This window comes from Yarrowia lipolytica, chromosome 1D (assembly GCF_001761485.1).
Source record: "Yarrowia lipolytica chromosome 1D, complete sequence".
NCBI lineage: Eukaryota > Fungi > Ascomycota > Dipodascomycetes > Dipodascales > Yarrowia > Yarrowia lipolytica.
In genome coordinates, this window is record NC_090773.1 from 3,338,233 (window position 1) to 3,358,017 (window position 19,785).

The 19,785-nt window shown below is 47.5% G+C and overlaps 6 protein-coding genes and 1 non-coding gene across 7 annotated transcripts; 5 read left to right on the forward strand and 2 right to left on the reverse strand.

Annotated features, from left to right (window-relative positions):
• Positions 1-1,455: 1,455 nt before the first annotated feature.
• YALI1_D33397g (uncharacterized protein) lies at positions 1,456-1,854 on the forward strand (the record flags this gene model as incomplete). The annotated part of the gene is made up of 2 exons (XM_068282865.1): positions 1,456-1,612; positions 1,667-1,854. The coding sequence occupies 2 exons, from the start codon at positions 1,456-1,458 to the stop codon at positions 1,852-1,854; spliced, it is 345 nt and encodes a 114-aa protein (XP_068138966.1).
• Positions 1,855-2,600: 746 nt separating this feature from the next.
• Positions 2,601-3,485, reverse strand: YALI1_D33418g (uncharacterized protein; the record flags this gene model as incomplete). Its single annotated transcript, XM_503264.3, has 1 exon — positions 2,601-3,485. The coding sequence occupies one exon, from the start codon at positions 3,483-3,485 to the stop codon at positions 2,601-2,603; it is 885 nt and encodes a 294-aa protein (XP_503264.1).
• A 990-nt stretch (positions 3,486-4,475) lies between these two features.
• YALI1_D33428g (uncharacterized protein) lies at positions 4,476-6,065 on the forward strand (the record flags this gene model as incomplete). The annotated part of the gene is made up of 1 exon (XM_503265.3): positions 4,476-6,065. One exon carries the CDS (start codon positions 4,476-4,478, stop codon positions 6,063-6,065), a length of 1,590 nt encoding a protein of 529 aa, XP_503265.2.
• Positions 6,066-6,809: 744 nt separating this feature from the next.
• YALI1_D33465g (uncharacterized protein) lies at positions 6,810-8,234 on the reverse strand (the record flags this gene model as incomplete). Its single annotated transcript, XM_503266.3, has 1 exon — positions 6,810-8,234. The coding sequence occupies one exon, from the start codon at positions 8,232-8,234 to the stop codon at positions 6,810-6,812; it is 1,425 nt and encodes a 474-aa protein (XP_503266.3).
• A 3,858-nt stretch (positions 8,235-12,092) lies between these two features.
• YALI1_D33504g (uncharacterized protein) lies at positions 12,093-13,088 on the forward strand (the record flags this gene model as incomplete). Its single annotated transcript, XM_503267.2, has 1 exon — positions 12,093-13,088. The coding sequence occupies one exon, from the start codon at positions 12,093-12,095 to the stop codon at positions 13,086-13,088; it is 996 nt and encodes a 331-aa protein (XP_503267.1).
• A 3,853-nt stretch (positions 13,089-16,941) lies between these two features.
• YALI1_D33552g (uncharacterized protein) lies at positions 16,942-17,799 on the forward strand (the record flags this gene model as incomplete). Its single annotated transcript, XM_503268.2, has 1 exon — positions 16,942-17,799. The coding sequence occupies one exon, from the start codon at positions 16,942-16,944 to the stop codon at positions 17,797-17,799; it is 858 nt and encodes a 285-aa protein (XP_503268.1).
• A 1,828-nt stretch (positions 17,800-19,627) lies between these two features.
• YALI1_D33579r lies at positions 19,628-19,701 on the forward strand. The gene has a single exon. It is a non-coding gene; the product is annotated as a tRNA-Val (tRNA).
• Positions 19,702-19,785: the final 84 nt, after the last annotated feature.

Below are 19,785 nucleotides of genomic sequence, written 5' to 3' on the forward strand. Positions count from 1 at the left end.
AAAACACCGTTTATTGCTCGTTGCGCAGCTCTCTCTTGCAACCCTGCTATTTCTGACTCACCAGCCACGGGCGCTTTTTGGCCGACCACGCTCGACGTGCAGGATCGGGGTCAATCCAACGTACTCAGGTCAATGCGGGGGGTGGCTGACGCTAAATGCGGCAAGGTTTTTTTATTTATTTTTATTTTTATTTTTTATTTTTATTTTTATTTTAATTTTATTTTTATTGTTATTTTCAATTATTTTTCAAGTGAAGGAACAAAAGGGGACCACCATCAGACTCGATCTGAGTGTGTGATGTTACTCAATTGAGCTGACTTGGTTGCTCAATGTGCTGGGGATCTCTTTTTCGGCCAGCTTCCATGGTGCTGGATCCGTCGTGTCTCCGGATACGCTGGTTGTCCACCACTTCAGTGCATGTGCTGCTCTCAATCTCGAGTTTCGTCATTTTTATTATGGCATTTCGTCATTTCGAGTTTATTTGCGAATTGGAACTGTGTAGCGATTCAGAAGCTAGTCATAAGGTGTTATTATTAGTCATGTGCCTTGGCACGTGACTGGACGATGATGACGTCCTCCGGACGTCATGAGTGTGTCATTATGGATGAATACTTGGTATCGCGTGGCTAGGTCACGTGGATAGTGACGTGCTTTAAAAAAATGTAAGGAAAGTTATGTTAATACGACTTCCGGAGCTCGTACTATTGGTGTATTGCTCTGTAGAGTAGGACGAGCGGAACCGCTCGAACCGCTCGTCCTACTGATATCTTGAGGATTGACCCATTACCGATCCGTTACAAACTGAGCGCAGTGAGTAATTAGTATGGTAGAGAGCACGGCAGGAGACGGGAGGGGCGGTAGAAGACGGGAGGGGCGGTAGAAGACGGTAGGGGCGGTAGAAAACGGGAGGGTCGGTAGGAGACTGTAGGAGGCCGAGACCGTTGAAGACCGTACTCATACAAGTTTCCAATATATCAACACAACTCGTAATTTACTCGACTTGTACTCGCTCACTCACTACTCACTCACTCACTGGCCGTAATCGAACCGACAACCTTACATAACCCTACCTGTCCAGTCTGTGATATCCTCTGAGCGTACGACTCATCCCACCCAACCCTCTCCCACAACTTACCCTGCAGTAGAGCCCATGTATAAAAATTGCACCGCCGAACACCACTTCTCCCCATCATAGCACAAGGTGAGTACTCCAGGAAGCCCATCATTTGATGATGAAACACTTACTCAGCTCACTCAGAGCTCTGCAATGCTGATAACCTTCCTAACAACGCAACAATAACCTGACCCTTACCAGAAGCAAGTCGTGGTTCTGTAAACACAACTAACCCAGTCTAGATAGGTAATTGTCATTACTCAAGAGGAGCTGTAGACTGTAGAGTATTGGTCGTATTGGTCCATGGTCGATGATGAAACAAACATCTGCAAGTCCTAGCAATGGTCGCAAGACTGAAATGCGGAAAACTTGTCACAAACTTTTCTGAGGCTTCAAAACTCCGACTTCGGTCTTGGTCTCGCACTACCCAATCACTCTTGCTCTCACTGTTGATGTGCTCTGTTTTTTATGATCTTTCAATAATCACAACACAATTTAGTTGACAATTACTTGAAAAATTGAACCCAAACCACATCGATGGCCATAGTCAAGTATACAAGTCCATCACACGAACACGGCCGCCGTGGCAGGCAACGCCATGTGATTGGAATCAGTCACGTGACCTCATAGAGACAATGCACATGATCTCACAGCTACCACCAAAGTGCACCCAAATTCACCATGCACCCAGCCTGGACCCAACATCCTCCTCTCGACAACGTCATATTATGTGCACGTGACTCATGTAAGCGACTCCTATTCGTTCCATAGAGAATATCAGGTGATCGGACAAATCTTCCTAATCAAAATGATACTCTGAAAGCGCAGTTTCTGTTTCTACCACTTTTTTTTCTGCATACCACCGGTTTCCCCGTTGTTTAATCTTCCTGTATCTTCACCATATTTACTTGATATATAGTTGGGTTTGTTGAGTCACAAATGAACAACCATCTCACTCAGTCAATAATGATCCTATTATTGTGTAACAAATTTCGTCACAGTCCTGATCACGTGGGGATTCAGATGATACCAGTTATGACATGAATCAAATAAATAGAGGCTACATAAGACCGAGATGTTTTAGATAGCGAATGTATGTACATACTGTACATATGGTACAGACATGAATGTAAGTTCAAGTCACGTGCAATTCACGTGACTTTCATGTTCAACTCGTGTGTATCGCGTGACTCGTTTTTCCGGTAGATCCTGGAGTGTTACATGGCTATTAAATAGTACGGCGATCTCTCTTCACTATTTTAATACGGCCCATTCCTCTCCAATACAACTTCAGACTATTGCACCACTCAAACACGACAATCTATTAGTGCTATCCTCCTCCTTGTTAATTCTTTAGCCTGTGAAGATCCAGTAACAGTAGTTGGGTCGGTCTTCCAGTGGTGCTTTAACGGCACCTAGTGCCGGCACTGGCAGGAAGCAATGATACTTGAACCCATGCTCCCACAGGTTTTGCGGTTGATGCAGCTTACTGATGGTACTCGGCAAACCAAGGATGCTCAAGACTCTGTCTAGCCGTGATTCGGTTCTCCGGCTTGAGCTGCAGCAGCGACAAGAGCAGATCTAGCGCCACGTTATCAATCTGGGGGATGATGACTCGGAGGTCCTGGGGAGCATAGACCTGGAAGTTGGATCGGTAATTGGGCAGCGACGAGATATTGGGCCACGTGCTCTCGTTGGGCGTGCCCATGAGCTTGAAAATGTGTTGCAGCTGGTCGTCGTTGGAAGATCCGGGGAACAGAGGCCGGCCAGTGAACATCTCGGCCATGATGCAGCCTGCAGACCAGATGTCGATGGAGGTGGAGTAGGTTCTGGATCCAAGGAGCACATCCGGAGCCCGGTACCACAGCGTCACGACCTCGTTGGAAAAGGTGTTAACGGGGATTCCAAACGCTCGGGCCAGACCAAAGTCAGCCAGCTTGAGCTGTCCCTTGGCGTTGATGAGCAGGTTCTGGGGCTTGAGGTCTCTGTGTAGAACCCGGTTGTCGTGGCAGAAGAGAATGCCACGGAGTAGCTGGTACATGAACCACTTGACCTGCTTGGTCTCCAGCGCGCCCTTGTTGCCATTGGTGTCCATGAACTTTTTGAGATCCTTGTCCATGTACTCAAACACCAGATTCAGCTTGTTTTCCGTGTGGATCACGTCGTACAGCGTCACAATGTTTTCGTGCTTAAGCTCCTTCATCAGCGAGATTTCTCGGATGGCCGTGGAAGGCGTGCCCTCTTCACTGTCCAGGTTAATTTCCTTGAGCGCCACAAGCTGGCCCGTGGTTCGGTTGCGGCCCTTGTACACCGTGGCGTACGTGCCTTCTCCGAGCTTCTCCAGCTGCTGGAATTGCGATGACGTGTTCATTGGTGGTGGTGGTGGACGACTGTGTGTGGTGACGACTCAGTTGGCAGCTGTACTTGAGTTTTAGATGTTGACGACGTGCATGGAGCTGGTTGGGACAAGCAGTAGAGCAAACCGTGAGCAAAGGGGGAAAACCACAGGAGACGGACAAAAGGGTCCGAGTGGTAAAAAAGAAGAGAAAACAAGAAGGGAAAAAACAAGACCCCAAGCACATCTATATATATATATATATATATATACCCCCACAGCTCTAAATTGCTCTCAAACTGGACCGCCGAAATCCAGATCCATTTTTCACCAAATGCACCATCACGTGTCAAGAAGTATAAAATTACTTGAACTATGAGTCAGCGGAGGTAGGAGAATGGTTCATTGTAGATGATAAAATAAGGACTTATTTGAGTCCAAATTCACGCCAAATGGTACTGTAGTTGCTTCTCACGTGATTCCAATTCTCCGCGTGTTTCTGGATCCATTTCAACCCTACTTACAGAGTCGTCCTGTACCCCCATCAAATCCAACTAATATTCACTATTTACTTAACGGATTACTCGACAACATAGAACAATATTCCAAGGTCGGGTTTCGGCCCACGTGACATCTGATCCCTAAAGATCCGGTTTGAGTTGTATGTTTCGGATGACTCAATGGTCCTCTTCTTTCTCTTTCCCCCACGAATGAGTCATAACCTGTCTTTCCTGTTCGGTTGTGCGGCGGCGGTGACTCTAGGCGGGGTGAGTGGTGAGGGGTGGCTTGAAATGCTCAAAAGTGGGTCGAATTGGACATTTGAAATTCCAGTGGATTTCTCGTCCGATTGCAATCATATTTATGTAATTATTTCTTCACAATTCCCACTCCAACACCCACAGAGTCCCCCGTTTGCTCTTCCTTCATGTCCCCCTGGCGCATTAACTTTTCGCCGTGCATCACAATGGAAAATCAAATCAGACAGAAAAACAATAGCGACCCGTTTGACCCTCTACCAGTCACGCCATGTTCACACCCACCGATATCAGCGGCGAGCCGTCCGCGGTCGGCACACAATGGACGCCGTATCTGTCGCACCCGGTCGACTTTGGGGCCCAGCACTTTCTCGAGGCCATGCTCAACGTGATCAGCCAGCCCAACATCAACTCGTCGGTGATCATGAGAGCCGATATCATTTCTGACTCGCTCAACATGATGCCGAACATCATGGGCACGGACAAGGCCAATGAAGGGTTCATTTTCGATACCCATGAAGGACCTGTCGACGACGACAAGAAGGATACAGACAAGGACAAGAACACTCCAGTTCCTCCGAATCTGCAGGATTACGAGCCCCGACAAGTCGAGGTGACTCCCTGTCCAGTCAAACGAGTCATTGTTCGTCGAATCATCCCCCGAAACCCCCAGAACGACTTTTCCGTCAACCAAACATGCATCGTCCACTCGGACAAGCCGTTGTGGGACTCTGACGGCAAAGAAACGTCCGAGGGCGCCAAAATCGCCATTTCCTACATTTCGCACCACGACCATCCCAAGTCGTGTCCCTACTACCTGCCCTGTGTCAAGGCCGTATTGCTGTACTTTGACGGAAGTGCCATCTCCGTCTACTACGAAAAGTATACCGACCACGAGCTCTCGGCCGAGCAGGAGGAACGATGCGGTCGAATTGCCCTGCATCTTCTCCACACTGTGTTCCGCCACTCGTCGGGTCAAAAGGCAGGCTACAAGAAACGGGTGCATCACGACATGATCATCGACCGAATCAAGTTCCAGGACAGATACATCTACCTGAAGCAAAAGTACGCACATTCGCTGGTGTCCTCATGGGTCGAGTCCACAGACCCTCGCAAACACGTGTTTGAAGATCTTGCCATCGCCGCCTTTCTCATCGAGCTGTGGGGCCAGATGTACAAGAACAAGGACGATATTTATTTCTATGACCTGGGCTGCGGCAACGGCCTGCTGGTCAACATTCTAATCAAGGAAGGCTACGTGGGCGAGGGAGTCGACGCGCGCGCACGCAAATCCTGGCAGACCTACGAGCCCGAGGTGACCCAGAAGCTGCTGGAGAAAATCGTGGTCCCCACGGTTCTTCTGGACCAAATGGTGGGCCAGGCCCAATACCTGCCCCCTCACGCTGCTGAGAAGCGACTCGCAGAAGCCAACGGTCTGGCCACGGATCCCAGAGTGTTCCAGACTGCTGGGCTGCCCGAAAACGCATTTCTCATCGGAAACCACTCAGACGAACTCACCTGCTGGATTCCGCTCATGGACCGTCCCTTCATGGTCATTCCCTGCTGCTCCCACGCGTTGTCGGGCGAGAAAAAACGGTTCCCGCCCACCTCGTCGGATCCCGAGGAGAAGTCAACGTACCGGTCGCTCGTGGGTCACGTGGAACAGCTGTCGTCGAAAATCGGCTGGCAGGTAGAGAAGGAGTATCTGCGAATCCCGTCCACTCGAAACGCCGCAGTCATTGGCCGAACCCGCGTCGAGCCCCAGATGAACATCTTTGAGATTCTGTACTCGGAGGGAGGAGGAGAGGGCTGGGTCGAGAGAGCCCGAGATCTCTGTGCAAAGTCCCCGAGGAACCACTAGAGTATTTACTGCAAGTTAACCTGTGGAATAGGTAGACTAGATAGGTAAGAATGTACATAGCTGTTTCCGTGTGCCGTATGAAGGTGCAGAGCGTACTGAAGATGGAAAAAAACAGAAGAGAAAAAAGGGGGAAAACGGTACCATTCGAAAGCCCCAGGTCAGGGGAGTGTCACTGTCATCTCATTGCCACTGTCATCTGATTCAGCTGTCATCTGATTCAACTGTTTCAGGACATGGAATGCCCACGATGGAGTCGAACGTTCAGTCGAATCTCAGAATGCTGAAAACTGCAAATGAGCAATAACAAAGTACACCGGAATACAGAGCAGATTTAGGGGAGTTGAATGGTATTATTTTTTTTGCAAAGTGACTACACTGTGGGCCATCAGCCAAACGGGATGAGAGAACACCAACACCACCAATATTCTTTCGCATGGAAAGACCGAAACGTCAGTGTATTAACGAGAGTCAGAGCAGCATATTCTTTCGTATAAATATTTCTCCAGTGTGTCTCCATCAGGTGTAAAGCTGGAAATACTATGGGGGCTGGAATCAGTGGTACAGTTCTTCTACTTGTAGACATGATCTATATGGGTCAGATAGTTGTCAAACCTCTGGGGTTACGAAATCGCTCACTGTTGCTCTACAATCCTTCCGAAGAGGTCCAAAATCATTGATCGTTCTATAGTACTATAGTATGTATGGCAAACTTTTTACAGAGAATATTGCAGTCCAGTGTTGAAACTACTCAGTCTTTTGTTTCTTGGATTCGGCTCCGGCTTCGACAACCGTCTTGTTGGCAGTCTCATTCTTGTCAGAGGTCTTATCATCCACTGACTGGGCTTTGGGCTCAGTCTGAGCTTCAGACCCGGTCTCAGTCCCGGTCTCCGTCTGAGCCTCTGTCTCCGTCTCAGTAATTCGTCTATCGCCGCCCTTCTCCTCCACCACCCCTGCCACTCCCGACTCGGTGTAAACATACTTGGGTCCCTCTTTCAGCGCCTTGGTGATCTCGTGTTCCCAGATCTCCTCCGGCTGGTTCAGAATCTTGTCCAGAGGAAAACAATTGTCCACTCCAAAGTCGCCTTGGGTCAATCGTCGCAACTCCACCAAATGTCCCGAGACGCCCAGCTCTTCGCAGATATCATTGGCCAGCTGTCGGATATACGTTCCCGAAGACACCGCAGCTCGGATCTGGAAGACCGGCGTCTTGGGTTGGAAAGAGCCCTTCTCGGCCTGCTCCTTGGCAAACTTGTTGAAAACATTCACCTCCTGCTGGGCCAGTTTCTCATTGTATTCTTTTTCGCGCTCCTCCAGCGACTTGGAGTGGGTGTGGGTCTCCTCAACTTCACCAACGGGGTCTCTGACGACGGCGGCGACTTCCTCGGCGTCATATTTACGCTTCTTGTTCTTCTTGAGCTGCTTTTTCGACACCGTCGGCTGGCCTTGCTTGCTCTTTTCGTACTCTTCTCGAGTCATGTCTCCCCCCTCCTTTTTGATCTTGGCCACTCCGGCGGCCACAGCCATCTCCTCCTCGTTGGCCAGCCCCAGAGGAGTGTATCCGTGGGTCGAAATCACCGGCGATACCAGCTCCAGCTTGCTCACGTGGCACTCCCGAGACGGAATGTACGGCACCTTGAGTCCGTTGCGAGCATAGTCCCAAAGCCGCACTCCGTCGACGCTGACGGACGAGTAAACCGGTGGGAACTGCTTGATGTCGCCACGGAACTTTGCCAGAGTCTCCTCGATCTTCTCCGCGGTAATATGGCTCGAATCGTCAGACTTGACCACATGGCCCTCACGGTCGCAGGTGGTGGTTTCGTGGCCCATAAACACCGTCGCAATGTACTCCTTGTCAGTGCTGTGGGTCATGTCGCCGAGCTGTTTGGTTCCGGCTCCGACCCCAATCGCCAGAACGCCCGTGGCAAACGGGTCTAGAGCTCCCCCGTGGCCGATTTTCAGCGGGTTTCGGCTGCCCCCCTTCTGCTTTCCTCCGGCGGCATTGATGAAGGTCCACTTGAGTTTCTCCACCACCTGTGTAGACCCAATATTCTTGGGTTTGTCGACGACAAACACTCCGTTGTACTTGAGCATTTGCGGCAGTTTTTGGAGCGGTTTGGGCGGTTTTTGAAGCGTTTTGGAGAAGCGTTTCATGACAGATCGGTACACCATTTTTTGTCAAACTTTGAGGTGTGCATCTAGGCTGCACCTGGCGAGCAGATACTAGGAGGCGGTGATATGTGCGCACTGCTGTGCTTGTGGATGGCTTGAGAGATGGTATTCTTTCTATTTTCCACTTCTTCTCCTATTCTTTCCACTTCTTTCCCCTACTTCTTCTCCTTTCTACTGTCAAATGATCTTATTTTTTGGAATTTTTTTTAAGATATTGTTTTTCCAAACTAAAGTCCCAACTGGAAATCACACGGTTAACAAAAGTCAACAAAGACAATCTCATCTAGAATCGGGCATCTAGGAAAAGTACAAGAATGTGAATTTTTGTGAATGTGACCATTTGAAGCGCTTCCAACACAATTCATGTCTACTGCAGTTCAGTTCTTGAATTACGGCAGAAGACGTCCTGAGTAGACACTGGGAAAAGAGACGCTGAGCCTGAGACCACTGAGACACTGAGACACTGGGACACTGAGACCACTAGACACCTGAGACACTGAGAACACTGAGACACTGAGGAGACATGTCTTGACTGAGCTGTGATAACTTATCCGAGATATCATACTCTCGAGCCTTGATGTAGCTCTCACCATTCCATTCCAATACCTTGCTTCTAGCGTCTCTATCCCCTCCACCGACCTCCAACTTGTACTCGGACTAGTTCCACTCCAGGAAGATTGTCAAAGGACAGATCAATCTTCTCAATAGCTTGAGTTATGAGTCAGAACCAGCTAGTTGAACAGAAACGGTCACTCAGAGGCTCCAGATGAAACTCGGATCTTCGAGTGGATCCCCTTCTCGCTCTATGCGCGCGTTCTACAAACCCCGATACATTCGTCATTGTAGAAAGGAATCCAACTACCGGTACGAGTGCTGTACTAGTAGTTGTGCAACCCCGGCGACAATCTGTTCGTATACCTCTTCCACGAAACCAAGCAGCAGACACGGAGCTGCGAGATCTTGCCCGGCAGTGTGTCGACCAGTATAGCGGCAACGATACCATCAGGTTCACCATCTACAGAAGTTGCCGGGCGACTTTGAAATAATGAACAGCGCTTCTCAGGTCCAGTTTGTGGAGGTTGAGGGCCGGATAACGCTGAACAAGCCGTGTCAACGAGACTTGGATTGACCACACCACGTTGAGACGAGCTTTTATCATGGTTATAGTCTACGTCGACCGAGAATTCGAACAGCGGATCGTCATCTGCAGTGAACCACAATTCTCAATCCCCATTCCCATAACAATTGCGAAAGGCATGGATCTGGGAAACCGGGAAGGTTTGAGATCAATGGTGTACATCTGGCCACATCATGGATGCGACACGGAACAGGTGGAATGGAGGATCAGTACTTTACGCAGAAGCCTCGGGGAAGCCGTGGTGAAGGCATATGATGACTTTTGGTACAGAAAACAGTGCTCATACTTATGCTCATTCTTGTATTCATCCTTTCACTCATCTTTGTGCCATCGTTTTGCCATCCTGGGGGTTGAGAGACACTTGAGAAAGGGAGAGGAAACTGGGATTCTGGGATGTAGAAGTCGGTAGTTCATCGAAGTGCAGCATTCGAAACACTGTACGAAGAGTTTGAAAGAGAGGAAGAAGACTGAATGACTGGCCGATCTGTTACTTTGAGATCTTTTTATCGTATTATACCTACAGTATCCAACTTTTCACTTCAACACCTCCTATTATGGTTGGCAATGAATTTCAAATTTATTAATTGCGGTATTACTTAGACTTTACTTGGACCTTACTTGAATATTTCCTAATAATAAACTATTATTCTCTGTATGCTAACTATTATATTTCTTATTGTTGAATCCTACTTGATTCAACTTGACTAAGATTGACAATAGAAAATGTCCCTCAAAATTAACCCCCAAGAAGAAAAAAATTAAATTACCAACTAAGATTCATTATATCTCCCTCTCATCCAAATTTTAGTCGTTTACAACCTCTCCAACCCCGTTTTGAACGACCCTAAAACACCACCCCCAGCGGTGCGGCTCGGAAATGTGACGACCTTAAAATCGGACAGAGACACAGAGGGCCGATCACTTGGAACCATCTTGTTGAATCGGTTCTTAACCACAACCATTCTATCCGGCAGCTCGTTGCGATCATTTCCATACCAATTTTGCTATGTTTTCGGTGCTTTTCAAAAAGCTCTGTATCTTGAGTGGATTTGGTGGATCCCAGACTCTCTCAGTTTTGGTACGATTGGCGAGCTTTCAGCAGTAATGAGTTCCTACAAACCCTTTTTCTTCATGATGGCTCATCTGAATCGACCATGGTCTCTCGAAGGCCCTTTCATCGGTCTGCCACCGTAGAACACTCGGAACATTGCTTGTCATACAAACGAGTCTCAGAAGTAACTGAAACTAGACACAGTCGGAATCGGTCCACCTTTGTCATTCCCAACTGTACTGTACTTGTAGATGAACACCTGTCTTCAGAGCTCCATGTACTATCCCCCAACCGAGCAATCTTGGTGTTTGGTACCCAACGCCTCGCAAAAGCTCAAGAGGGGAATGGCCCGCGGCGTTGGTAAACCGACAAGACTGAGTCGATTGGTAGTTGCATGTTGGGAATTTGGAGGGTCAATCACGAGAGATGGTACTGTTGCAGAAGTCATGGTGTATTCATAATTCAAGGTGATCAGCAGGAACTGGAGTCCTTCAATCATCCGAAAGAATGATCATGGTATATGTGAGACTCAGTCGGTTCATTATTCCTGTTTGTCTAATTCCCTTTCTCTACAATGATTCGATATCCGTCAATATTGGGCGAGTAAGAGAGGTTTGTAGTTCACTAGAAAGTTCCCCAGAAAGTTTCCCAGAAAGTTCCCCAGCAAGTTCCCCAACTTCAACTAGTGCAAATCTCGGTAGTATTTTGTCATTGTTTTATAAAAGAAAGCTCATCATTATTATGAAAGATTGCAGCATTTCACCGAGAGGTAGAGCGGCTTTTAAAAGAGTTCAAATCGGCTCAAATCTGTTCAAATCAGCTCACTCTGTTCAAATCAGCTCAATCTGTTCAAATCAGCTCAAATCAACTCAATTCAGTTCAAATTCGACAAGACACTCTCATCGCTCATTCGATGAATCCCTTTTATAATCCAGCAGTATTCATATTCTCTCCCGTCCACGTGGGCAGTTTCCTTCAGCTACAATACATCTGCAAAGACACTCTGTTCTATACCTCCCGGGTATCCGCTATGTACAATTGCCTTGCTAAAACCTCACAAGCCTTGCTATGCAGTCCAGTCGAATTATCCGGGATTTGGTACGCTTCAACACGAAAGAGGATGTACAGTACAAGTAGACCGACAGACCTGCACCCCGCCTACTACAAGTAGCCGCTTTGACCCCCCACTAGACAACACACACACAGTGAGATGTAAACGGCCAGTTTCTAGCAGCCACGTACGTACTTGAGCAGTATAGAACCATGCAACTGCATCTCTCCCTCTGTGACCCCCAATTGCAAACCGTGTTTGAAAATACCTTTGCCAATCAGCGCAGGTTGAATGTGGGTGAACAAGGTCAAAACGGGTGAACAAAGGTCAAAACGGGTGAACAAGGTCAAAACGGGTGAACAAATGTCAAGCGCAAGACGGAGACAGAAGTTTCGGGGTCACGTGACTATCACGAGTTGCGATTCTACGACGCTCATCAGCGACGCCCTTGGATTTGCTCCATTCTCGCTTAATTTCGCTTATCGCCAATTGCGTGGGGGGTGTGGGGGGTCCCAACTTTAAAACACTTACCCAACATGTCCCCCACGCTCTAGATATATACCACCTCGAAAATCCCACTCCCCCACACATCGCTCAATTCCTCCACGCGTGCGCCAAATGACACAAAAAGTACTTTTCCTGGACGAGATCCACGACGCCACCAAGGACTACGCGGCTCTGGCGCAGAAATGCGATATTCAGCATGTCGGAACAACGTCGCGAGAGCAGTTTCTCAAGGAGTGCAAGGAGGGCAAGTACGACGGGTTTGTGGCCATCTACCGAACGTTCACCACGCTCGGCAAGGTCGGAAGGTTCGACAAGGAACTATGTGACGCTCTGCCGGCCTCCATCAAGGCTGTGTGCCACTACGGAGCCGGCTACGACCAGGTGGATGTGGCGCCGTTCACCGAGCGGGGAATCCAGGTCAGCAACGTCCAAGGAGCCGCTGACGCCGCCACGGCGCTGACCAACGTATATTTGATGCTGGGCTGTCTGCGAAACTTTGGTCATGCGGCCATTTCGCTCCGACAGGGCAATTGGATTGGAGACGTGCCGTTGGGCCATGATCCCGACGGCAAAGTGCTCGGAATCATGGGCATGGGCGGCATTGGCCGTCAGGTGAGAGATTACGTCAAGCCGTTCGGGTTCGAGAAAATCATCTACTACAATCGAAGCCGACTGTCTCCGGAGCTCGAGGGCGGATGCCATTACGTGACTCTGGACGAGCTGTATGCCCAGGCCGACGTCATCTCCGTCAACGTCCCCCTCAACGCCGCCACCCGTCACATGATCAACTCCGAGTCCATTTCCAAGATGAAGGACGGTGTTATCATCGTCAACACCGCCCGAGGCCCGGTTATTGATGAGCAGGCTCTTGTTGATGGTCTCAACTCCGGCAAGATCAGCTCCGCCGGTCTGGACGTGTATGAGCACGAGCCCAAGATTAACCCCGGTCTGCTGAAGAACCCCCAGGCCCTGCTGCTGCCCCACTTTGGCACTTTTACCATTGAGACCCATCGAAAAATGGAGGAGGCGGTACTCAACAACATTGAGACGTTCCTGAAGACCGGTAAGGTGGCCACGATTGTACCCGAGCAGAACGGCAAGTTCTAGCTCGGTTGCGCGGCGAGATTGTAATGGAAGTGCCCGGCCAAAGGTCAGGCACGGACCCGATAACCAGTTGTGGGAGAAGGACAGTTTGATTGTTCAACCAAATTCGGTCAATCTGCTAACCCTTTGATCCTGGTGAGACTACAAGTAGCCAGAAATAGAGAATGAAATGTTGACATAGAGCCACTAGGTGGCTGCTTGGATGACAGTAGTAGAATGAGACCTGGAAACTGGAGCTACAGCTGTCTGCTTCCATCTGAGAGAAAAGCTGGCGGCCTGACAGATTGAGATCAAGACCTCGGTTTCGTCACTCAACCTCATGTGAAGGACACAACGACCAATCATCTGCTGTCTCACGTGTCCCAGAAGAGACTCGCATCAGTCCCGGAAGTCATCCCCTGCTCGCGAGACGTCTTTTGATAAGATCACGTGTATTATGGGTTACATGATCTGCCGCGGACCCTAGCTGCCGGCGACATATTCCAACGTCATCTTGAGTCCATCCATTCTGCATCATTCGGCGTCCATTCTGCGAAATAATACGACCGTAGGAACCGCGAGCTCGGGAATAGTCGAACGGTGTATTTATTATTGATCGATTCGTGTTTTTTGCTCAAATGTTGGCTTTTCAGTCTGTCCAATATGGTACCCTTGAGTTTTCCTCTATACTAGGTCAAAGTAAGCCCCCCAAAATTTGTGTCGGTGAAACTCCAGGAACACCAGAGAGTCAAGGGACATTGCAAAGGACAGAAATCCACTTCAATCATTCTTTGGTGCTTGTAAAATCGACTTTTAATCGCTCTCTGGCACAATTCCGCTCCTCGCTTCTTGCAACCTTGCAGTTCCAACTAAAGGCTAAGTAAAGTGTCAAATGGGTAATCGACAAAATGGTCTATAATTCTACATTGCGAGTGAAAAATATGGAGACGAATTATTTTATCAGAGACGTCAGTTCCATGGCTACATTTTGTATCCTTTTCATCCTATTCTGAAGGTTCTAACACCAACAGAAAGACCTCTACAAGATTATTGTCAACTAGAATATCAACTAATGTTGTCAGATTAGTGCGAACATGAAAAGTTACCCAAAACTCCGAATAATCTGTCAAATTGAATCCTGACCATGGAAAGGGGTTTCTACATGCTTCCTAAACAACTTTTTTCGTATAAATCAGTCGTAAATGTGCTGTATCACCGACTTCTAAGCTCCTTCTTTTGGTGAATCCAAAAACAAATAGCTGTTTACATAAAACCACAAATATCCAGCCAATTTGAGAAAATCAAGTTCAACTAGATTGAGCGACGCTTTTTCAACAAATAACAAATGCATAAATAGAAACATTTCCCCAATACTTCTCCATAGTTCTCAAATAGTCATCATCTACCTACCTTCTAACTTGCTGATGTAAGAACCGCTCTAAAATCACGCGTATCAGTCCGATGGGAAACGTAGGAGCGGGGACAGTTTCATCTCTCTTCAATATACAACCCTCTTCTTACAAATATTTCCTCAAAGTTACTCCTTCACCTCTATATTCACATTTTCACTCTGGACAGAACTGGACCTACAAGAGTGATTCAACTCCATCAATATAAGTCCAATCAACTTGTTATCACAGGGAATCGAATTATACAGCTACTATGCTGCTAACTCACTCACTACCTATGTTTCGATATTACCGCAAGTGCTGTAACCCGGAGAATGGCCCGGCTGGTCTCCACCTAGACCCATACGAAATACACCACAGGTTATGATCTCACTCAGGCACTCTGACGCTCTGACGCCTCAGACGCCTTCCATAAAGTCAACGGATCGACACACACGGCTTCATTCCAGAGCGAACTGGGTTCGACGGAGTCTGCAGGGTGCCGAAAAGTTATCTCGATGATCAGATCAGATAAAGAGACAAGTGCGAGACAGAAAAAGTCAGACGGGTAAGTTGAACTTACCTGGGATTAGGTAATGAGGCGCATCTGCTGCGTCGGAAGTGTTGATGGAAGTGGTAGTGTGTGTGAGGAGTGTCCAGAACGAGCTTCAGCCATTTCTGGCGACTATCAGGCATCTTATCCGAAAAAGTAAGTGAAGATACTCCATGAACTGTTGTCAGGTCAGAGACGAGTTTGGAGGGTGGAATAAACCTCTATGAAGTCATCAATGCAGTCATCCCGGAGATTGAATCTCTTTTCACATTCAAGAGTTGTCTGATATGAGTTCTGGTAGTGGACAGTCAGACATGACTTTATCAGTACAGTACTTCAATGGAGTGGCAGCATTGAAGTATTTTGGACTTCCAGGGACACCACGGATTGCTGCAATCGATTCGGGAGATTTGGCTGATTCTTTTGATATAATAATGTCCCTCATTGCCTCGACAATATATTGGACTTTGGTGGACCTTCCTCATTCGTAGAAAGTCCCTTCAATTCCAACTTTGAGCTTTGAGAACTTTTTCCTAGCAAAAGTAAATCAATCAACTCCCTTGATTCTGCTAAATCTAGTCATACAAAAATATCCACTGCTTGCAGTACAAAAATCTCGAGACCAGCCCATCTTCATCCGACTACCTACACCAACTGCATCGGCTCCATCGGCTCGATTCTTGGCGCCAAAAGAGTCCAAGAATTGCTTCAAACTTTTGAATTCACCGTTTCTCACCACATCAAACCGTCTTCTGTCGTCGGCTCCAGCCGTGTCCCTTCTTACCTCCCACCCTAGCCCCAGGTGCCCACCTTAGACGTCTACGGTAGGGTACTCACTTCTGGGACCTTCCATAACCGCCCAAAGACCAGCAGTTATTTGTAGACCACAAAAACATCTCTAAATCAACTCCAAAACATTTCTCCGTCTCTTTTACGTCTCTTCTACGTCTCTTTTCGTCTCTTGGCAGAGTTCTGCTTCGACGAATACCTTCTGCATCTGCCCGTCGACTAAAGAAGTCACTGGACCCGCAACGCGCGACCGCTGCGCAACCAATCGCTAGAATAGAGCAAATAGATGACTACCTTGATCCGATCACGTGACAGGCAATTCTCCCCCCCCGATCTCGTGACTGACTAAGCACCCAGTGACAGTGACTGACTAAGCACCCAGTGAGCTACAGTACGAGCACCGGTCTTCACCAACCACCAACTACCAACCTGGTTCCAGACACCCCTCTCACCTCACGTCAACGTCGTACCCCGCGGAGACCCGGAGAATGTGCCACCCTGGAATCTGATAAAAAAGTGCGTCTAAGCTGCATCCCGAGGGATTTATCTAGACCATCTACAAGTCATATCTCGGAAAATACCGCCCGGAAAAACTCTGGAAGAGTTGCCTAAGCCTTTTCATGTGACACGGTCCATTCTGAACGCGATTTCAGTTATTTTTCATCACGCCAAATTCTTCCTACTTTCTGGGTCACCTTGGCATCTTTTTTATCAGATTAAAATAAACTTTTGTTGTGGCGCAAGTGAGTTTAACTTTATGGATTTAGAGTTAGAATTAACGTTCCGTCCATTCTAGGCGACCACCCTAGAATTTAAGACTAGGAAAAAAAAAAGAGCCGGTATTTTATAAGGGGATGTTTTCTCCCTTCTTTTCACTTGCTCCAACTTTGAACCGATCGTCGAAAATCGCAAATATCGAAAATATTTCGTCCTCGCAGCCCTAACCCCACTCGCAGCCCTAGCCCTCGGATTTTTGACTCAGTGCGCGCAGCCATAAAGCACAGAAGAGGATTGCCGCAGACAAGAAGGCAGTTTTTTGACCCCTCTCACTCAACAACCCTACACCACAGAATTCACATCGTCTAATTACCCGTGTAATCACCACGTCGTCACTACGTTCACTTCGCACCACATTCAACACACTACCATGCCCAAACTCAGCCAAGACGACATCCTACCCCTGCCCTCCGACGTTGGAGCGCTGGCCAACCGAATCAACAAGGCCACGCGGGGCTCGCACAGCAAAATCAACAACTTGATCAACCTGAAAATCGTGTTTGCGCTGCGAGACGCGCGTATCTACCGACAGGGAATCCAGGCTTTCTACCACGTGTTCAAGACGTACGAGGAGGTGTGGCAGGAGGAGATGCAGCGTACTGACGAGTCCGGCGAGTACACCCGTATCGCCAAGATTCTGCAGCAGACGTGGAACCCGGCCATCACCCGAACCGGCCCTCTCACCACCGACCTGCTCTTCTACTACGGCTCTGAGGAGAAGTTCCGAGACCCCGTCATGCCTGAGCAGCGTGCGTTTGTTGAGCACATTCGAGAGGTGTGCCACGCCCAGCCCCACCTTTTGCTGGCGTACGGCCACGTCATGTACCTGGCTCTGTTTGCCGGCGGCCGGATTCTGCGGTCCAACGTGGCCCGAGCGGTGGGTCTGTTTCCCAAGGTGCCCGGCCAGAGCCAGGAGGAGGTGGCGGCCAAGGGCACCAACCTGTTCCGTTTCGAGGTAGACGACGAGGAGGCTCTGCGGCTTGAGTACAAGCGAAACTACGAGCTGGCGACCCGAAACGACCTGACTGAGGAAGAGAAGCAGGACATCATTGCCGAGTCACTGGACATTTTCAAGCGAAACACCGACTGCGTGTCGGAGATTAGCGCCAAAAACACCAAGGCTCTGGCCGGCAAATTTGGCTACAAGGCTGCCCAGGCTAGCTACAAAGTGGTGCTGGTCATGTTGGCTCTATTTGTGTTTTACTCGGTCTACTCGCGTCTTTTTTGAGCGTGACGGTCCGAATCCGAGATGTACCAACCGACACACCAACCCATCCCGACCAGCCGAACCAACCACAGACCCACCAACCACCAATACCACTTCTGTAATACCACTAGCATATACTGACGAATAATATTGAGCATTTCTGACATTGTACTGACTACCCGTTCTCCTGATTCTGGCGTTAGGGCCATTCAATATAACAATATCTCTACGACTTGTAATACAATATCGTGTCATTTTTGTGACATAAATACACACCAAAAGATGATAAAAATGGTACCATTGGATGCAGCAGTCTTTGATGATTCTAATGGTACTATTTTCAATCTATTTTAGTACAATATTGTCGAGTTGGAACCACCATTTGACTTCCACCAATAGACATTCCAAGATGAGATAATCCGACATTCTCTGTGTGACAAGTGGTAAGGAAGAGTACACTAATGGACATTCCAAATGATTCTCATTTTAATGATGTAAAAAACCCCACGAGTTCTCCTTCATTGCGTTCAAATTGTGTTCTCTATTGAACAGTATGACAGATGTCTGAAAAGGTCATTTCTGAAATATTTTCGGGACAAATTGTCCTCTGGAGTTCACCAATACTTTCTTAATTCTGTATAGATTCGATCAATGTAGAAAAACATCCGTACAAACCAAACAATTTCATGGAATAAAGCACTATACAAGACTGTTCCGTAGTGAGTGAACATTATGTTTATGATCTACCCATCAAATGATGGCCAAAGTTATATGGTCCATTTCACTGCGCCTTGACGATTCCAATGATATGATTAACTCATCCTCTTTACATATATTTGGAAAGACATGTTCAAAACTAGTTCCTTTGGATGTCCCTATAAACCCACCTCTCTGGGCGTCTTCAGGAGATGATGGGTATACAAAAAGGTGTATCGATATGATACTAGCCACAATCTCATTTGGATCTTATCGTAACATCCGTCATCTTTACTACAGTATGTTAGTTATCTGGCCGGTATTGTTTTGGCCGGTATTGTTTTTTCCTCAGAGAATCAAAACACTACAAGTACCATCTATTCCAGCCAATTTAGATGTCCAAAAGGCAACAAAAGAAAATCATTGAATCAAACGAGTCGAATATAAAAAAAATATCATTTTTCCACCACGTGACTTACAAATATACCATCATTCTGAATTTATCTATTCTCTTATACCTACGGACTGTGGAAGTTTGAAGCCGATTTGAGCAGCAACTTCGACAGGGTTGGAAAGAAGATATCCGGTATGTAATAGGGCAGAAGTTGTCTAGGAGTACCAGTCAAGTCCCCTAATCTTTTCTGACTCAATCAGAGCACTTTTCAATGAGTTTGAGTAGATTTTTCTTACCACATACTCAAAGGATGGGGTATATTACGGCTCATTTTGAACCTCCGTCCAAATGATGTCAGAACAGTTGAAAGAAGAATATGGGGTCATATTTACCATCCAAAAATGCTCCTTTGGAGGATTATAACTGAGGGAGTTCTAGAAATTACAATACAATAAAATAAAATAAAATTAAAAATTACAACTAAAAAATAAAAACAAAAACAAAACGCCAAAAGAACCCTGAAAGTAGCCACTGAAGAGAAATTCAAAGCCTCAGTCCTACCTCCTCATCACCTCGTATCACCTCGTATCACCAACCTGACATCTGCCATCCCTTTTAATCTCCTTCAATTACCCCTTAGCGCCATTCTTAGCCGACAATATTTTTGCTTTCATTTTCATTTTATGTTTAAAAATAACCAGTCACGTGACATTTTTGGCCAGACAAATCCAACCTTTCCACTTCGCAGTCGCAATCGGCGGTTTCTTGGTCTAGTTGGTTATGGCATCTGCTTAACACGCAGAACGTCGGCAGTTCGATCCTGCCAGAAATCACTCTTTTTTGCTCCCCTCCGAATCACTCGACTTTGTGTCCTCCCCCCTCTTGCTATTTCTGGTATCCTCCGTATATAATTCCAG